At 30.2% G+C, this 6,061-nt stretch overlaps 1 protein-coding gene across 1 annotated transcript; it reads left to right on the plus strand.

Moving 5' to 3' along the window:
* The first annotated feature begins 885 nt into the window (after window positions 1-885).
* LOC107481229 (delta(8)-fatty-acid desaturase 1) lies at window positions 886-2,707 on the plus strand. The gene has a single exon (XM_016101453.3). The coding sequence runs from the start codon at window positions 1,205-1,207 to the stop codon at window positions 2,549-2,551; it is 1,347 nt and encodes a 448-aa protein (XP_015956939.1). The 5' UTR covers window positions 886-1,204; the 3' UTR covers window positions 2,552-2,707.
* The last annotated feature ends 3,354 nt before the right edge of the window (window positions 2,708-6,061 follow it).

The following is a 6,061-nucleotide window of genomic DNA, read 5'->3' on the forward strand; positions in this document are numbered from 1 at the left end:
AATATTATGTTTAAAATATGTTCAACAAATAAATACCCTAATTTAATAAAGTATCTTTACTTCATGGTTAAGAAATAAGAACACTCAATTTTATTAACATATATAATACATATGATATTATTAGAACTTATTTCATCTAATTTAATAATACTAACACAGAAAGGAGGTGGTAAAAAGGGTTTGAGTAGGTGTGGCACTGTATGTGGCCAGAAAAAAAAATGCAAAAGATAAAAGATAAATAAGTGGCAATAATGTTTTCGGTTTTATACGTACGCTTATAATTAAGGTCACCAGCCCAGCAACTTCCATTATATACGTACGTATGGTTACTTGTCGGTTAATTTATTTTCTCACAAACTAAAATAAAAATTGAAAATAATTAAAAAATAATATTTAAAATAAAAATTATTAGATATATAATTAATTTTGAGGAATGCTAGAGGGCCAATAATTTTTATAATTTGTAGCCATCAATTAATCATTAATAATATTTTTAATAGTGTGAAATTATATCTAATAGTATAAAATTATTTATTTTTTTACTGATTAAATGCTGGTTCTAGATTTTTTTATTATTTTTTAATAAAATTTTAGTTTTATACATAAAAAGAATAACATAATAAAATATAACCAACATTTTCCTTCTATTGCTTCTAAATGAGACTTAATAATATACGGTTAACTTATTTTATATTGAAAATAATTGTGTTGATAAACGTGTTCCAGCACACGTTTGCTGCCTTGCTGGTACCTTAACAACCCGCTGCCTTGCTCATTAAGCGTTAACAACATAACAAAAAAGACTTATTTTTTCCCATGTGTGGTTAACTGCCTTAACGGCTATAACTTAAAACCTTACAATTCTGTTAATATAGAACTTATAAATCTTCCTACCTTGGAGAAACAAGCATCTAAACCTAACACAAAAACCAAAATAAGGAAACAAACCGAGAAAAAGAAGGGGTTTTAGGTTCCCTCAATATCAATCCAGGTCCCTTCATCAAAGGGATTCTCTGATCTAATATATTATTCGTAGAATCAGATACTTCATCATCTTTTTAGATATCTTTCTGTGAATGAATCAATAATAATATAGTTATATACTTCCATTTTTTGTTATTCTTATCCCTTGGTTGATATAGATACACATATACATAGTTTTGATATCATAATCAAGATCAAGATCAAGATCAGGATCAAGAACATGCAGGGGGTTGAGAAGAAGTACATAACCCCTGAGGAGCTGAAGAAGCATAACAAGGCAGGGGATTTGTGGATTTCAATTCAAGGGAAAGTCTACAATGTCACAGATTGGGTCAAGGATCACCCTGGCGGTGATGTTCCCATTCTAAACCTTGCAGGCCAGGATGTAACCGACGCATTCATCGCTTACCATCCCGGCACAGCATGGCAATATCTCGACAAGTTCTTCACCGGCTACGACCTCAAAGACTACAATGTCTCCGAGGTTTCCAAGGATTACAGAAAACTCTGTTTCGAGTTTGCGAAAATGGGGCTATTCGAGAAGAAGGAGCATGTTACTCTATACACACTGTCTTCGGTTGCTGCCATGTTTGCCATGGTGGTGTACGGTGTCTTGAAATGCACAAGCGTCTGGGCTCATCTGGGATCGGCCCTTTTGCTTGGTTTGCTTTGGATGCAGAGCACATATGTTGGACATGATTCCGGCCACTATGAAGTTATGTCGAGCCGGCAATACAACAAGTTTGCACAGATTCTTTGTGGGAATTGCTTGACAGGGATAAGCATTGCATGGTGGAAGTGGACTCACAATGCACACCACATTGCTTGTAATAGTCTTGACTATGATCCTGACCTACAACACATTCCGGTTTTTGCAGTGTCTTCACGGTTCTTCACCTCAATGAAATCTTACTTCTATGATAGATGCCTCAAGTTTGATGCTCTGTCTAGGTTCTTGGTGAGTTACCAGCACTGGACATTCTACCCTGTATTGTGCTTTGCAAGGCTAAACCTTTATCTTCAGACCTTTCTGCTATTGTTTTCGTGGCGGCGCAATGTCCCGGATAGAGCTTACAACATTGCTGGGATCCTTGTGTTCTGGACTTGGTTCCCACTCCTTGTTTCATGCCTGCCAAATTGGCCGGAGAGGGTGATGTTTGTGGTTGCAAGTATGGCTGCATGCTCCATTCAGCACCTCCAATTTTGCCTCAACCATTTCTCAGCCAATGTGTATGTTGGGCCGCCAAGTGGGAACGATTGGTTCGAGAAGCAGACGAGTGGGACACTGGACATCTCTTGTTCATCTTGGATGGATTGGTTCTTTGGTGGGTTGCAGTTCCAGCTTGAGCACCATTTGTTTCCAAGATTGCCAAGGGCGCAATTGAGGAAGGTTTCTCCCTTGGTGATTGATCTTTGCAAGAAGCATGGTTTACCTTACAGGAGTTTGTCTTTCATAGAGGCCAATATATGGACCCTCAAGACCCTAAGAACTGCTGCATTGCAAGCCAGGGACCACACTATCCCTCCCCAGAATCTGCTATGGGAGGCTTTCCACACTCATGGTTGAACACAGCATATATAGTTGACAATTGAGGTTTCTCTCAAGCAGATTATCATACACCTTATGGTGTTAGTTTTATTTGTTCATGTTCTATGTATATCTCAATAAGCTAAATGGTATTCTTGTACAGTTTTCTTCTGGAAATGATGTTAAATTGCTGCACATTGCATGCAAGTAACATTAGTCTTATGTATCCATCGGGATTATATGAATATCTCCTCTTATTTGCTACACTTCTGCTTTTTCAAAATTAAAATTAAATTTTCAAACATAATTTTGCAAAACAAAAATACTAGCTGCCTAAACTTATTTTACTAAGTCCAACCAAATCATAATACTTCTTTTTCTTCGTTTTGGGGCTTCTTTTTCTCTCGTTTCATTTCTCCTTCTCTTTCTCTTTTCGGATTTTTTATTTTAATAAATAAATTAATTATAATATTACTAAAATAAATAATTTAAAAAATATTTACCGAAATAAATATTTTTTTTTATCTCATTTACAGTATAATTTTGTATATATCTCGTTTACAATATAAACCAGATAAGACAGGTAAACGCAAAACGTGTATATATCATTTGGACAATGTTAGGGAGACAAAAAAACAACCAGAACTTACCTTATTTAGCATTCATTAAAATGGAAAATAATGAAAAATATTAATATTATCAATAATCCAAACTTTTAGCATTTAATTAGTACATAAAAAGGTTGATAGTAAAGAATAAAATGGATATGTTTGATCAATTAATACTAAAAAGTTGATGAGATATACTATCCCATCAATTTCTCCTAACAATTGGTAAACGGTTATTTTTATTTTTCAAATTTAAATCAATCCAATTATTGGATCATAATTTAAACTAAAATTTTTTATATACTCTTTTTTAGTACTAATTGATTACTCAACCTTTTTGAGTACTAATTGATCAAACATATCCATTTTAATCTCTTTTACCAATCTTTTTATGTACTAATTGTATGCTAAAAGTTTGGATTATTGATAATATTAATATTTTTTATTTTTTTATTTTTTTAAAAAATACATATATCTCGTTTTCACGTCCATCTGTCTTACCTTGTTTACGGTATACAGAATTATCTTATTTACCGTGTAAACAAGATAAGAGAGATATTTATTTCGATAAATATTTTTTAAATTATTTATTTCGATAATTATTATAATAAATTTATTTATAAAAATCCTTCTTTTTCCTCCCCCTTCTTATTCTTCTTTTTTCATTTGATTTTTTTTTTCTTCTCCTCCATAGTATATTATTATTTTTTACTATTCAAATCAATATTTTATTATTATATTAATTTGACAACATTTAATGAATATTTAATCAACATTTAATCAATTTTATTATTATTATTAATTTATTTTAAATATTTTAGTTCATTTTTTCTTATAGACATTGAGTTATTTGTTTATTGTATACTATACTTTTTTTTATTAAATATAAATATTTTGTAAATTTTTTTATTTTATAAATTGTTTAGTATTAGTATAAATAACAAACAAATATATAAAGTTATTTCGTATAAGATAAATATATTCATGAATAACTTATTTTAGAAGTATATTTAAGACATAAATATAAAGAAATAAATATTTTTTATATATCATAGAGATGCATACACTAGTATCACATAAATTAAAGACATGAGTTATGCATCAATTTAGTTAGTTAATTTTAGTCTTTAATTAGTTAGTTTTTAATGTTAAAACTCCTCCTGATTTTTTATGTACAAGGATTATTATAGTTGTAACCTTATCTCTGGTTTGAAATTTGGTAGGCTCACATTGACACATTATTGTTACTTCAATTCTTTCATTCATTCACTGTATATAGACACAGCAACAAACGACAACAAATACTAACAATAATTAAGAAAAAAAAACTTGGGAAATAACTGTGAACGTAGTTGCAGGTTGAAAACAGTGAATGAATTCATTCATCAATTGAGCTGATCGAATAGAAGGTCTGTGGGTGTGGGTGTCGTGCTTAATAGTTACTAAAATCCAAAAGGTGTACAAGAATCATGAGTGCCAAAACTTCGATGTGAATTACACATGATAATTAAAGTTATATGAATTTAACGATTTAAATTAGTCAAGTGATTACTTTATTTATTTATTTAAATATAATTTTGTTAAGAAATTATTTAGAAGTGTAGTTAATTAAAGTCAATCAATTAAAAAATAGGAGATTCAAATCTACAATTTTTAGATGAATATGAAAAAATTATGTCATTTGAATTATAGTTCATTGGTGACTTATGTTGTAATTAGTTCTCTAAACCTTTTCGTTTAAATAAATATCGAGAGTTTTTTAGTCTTTTATAATGCATGCATTAATTTATTGGCCAACAACAATTTTTTAGTTTTCTAAAATATCTTTTAACTTAGATAGACTAAAAACTAATTCATTGTAGATCTAAATTTTATTTAAAGATGTACCGTTAGCCAATAAATATTAAATCTCCAATATCGAATCTCTAAATAAAATTTCGATCTACAATAAATTGAATTTTAATTTATTTAATTGATAATCATATTATGTGTATACAAAATACCAAATACTAAGTCACAAAAGAAATATTAATCACTAAAAAGAATAATATAAACTCCGTTCTTACTACTAGAAAAAGAATCCAAATAGATACTCAGTCCTGTATAAAATGTTATACTATACGAATTCAAAAATATTATTTATATACCAAAATCAGCTACTAATATATTTATATATAAATACATGTGTAATTTAATTTATTTTTAATATGTATTTATATTTTAATATATATTTTATATTAGTAACTAATTTTAGTGTATAGTTAACATGACTCGAATTATGGGCAACCGAAATTACAATTTGGGTGTATCTGACTATCTCCATTTCAAAAGGTTCATATGAATCACACATGAGGCACACGGGCAATGTGAAACAATATGAAGGAAAGTGAGCCTAAACTGCCTGCCAGCGAGTTGTTTCGTTTTTTTTTTTAAGAAATTAAAAATAACGTTTATATTATTTTTAGTATAAAAAAAATAACAATACATATACCTCTTTTTCGGATAGAAGAAAAAAAAAAGGCCAGACATGAGCCACTTTTATTGACATATCACATGGTTAGCAATCCTTGATAGGTGGAGGACTTAATTAACGTGTCACGTGGCATGGGGCCATGGATCAGCCAATTGCGATATTTAAATCTAATTAACATTGCCTCTCTACTCTTTAGTCTGATAATGTCAATAGACAGATTCTATTTGCTCATACTAATTCTGTCCTTCCTGTTATTAACTTATTATTTATTACGATTATTAGTTTAGTAGCAACCATAGATTTGATTGGTGGTTTAATAGCTAAGCACGTCAAATCAAAATGAATTAAGAGACCCCATTTGTTCGCCAAAAGTTCAGGACATCATCGATCCCACCGTCAATATGTCATTCTTTCTTAGGCTCCAAATAATCTCCTCCTCTATTTCATCGTCCTGCTTCTGTAATCATA

The sequence above is a fragment of the Arachis duranensis genome, chromosome 3 (genome assembly GCF_000817695.3).
Source record: "Arachis duranensis cultivar V14167 chromosome 3, aradu.V14167.gnm2.J7QH, whole genome shotgun sequence".
Taxonomy (NCBI): domain Eukaryota; kingdom Viridiplantae; phylum Streptophyta; class Magnoliopsida; order Fabales; family Fabaceae; genus Arachis; species Arachis duranensis.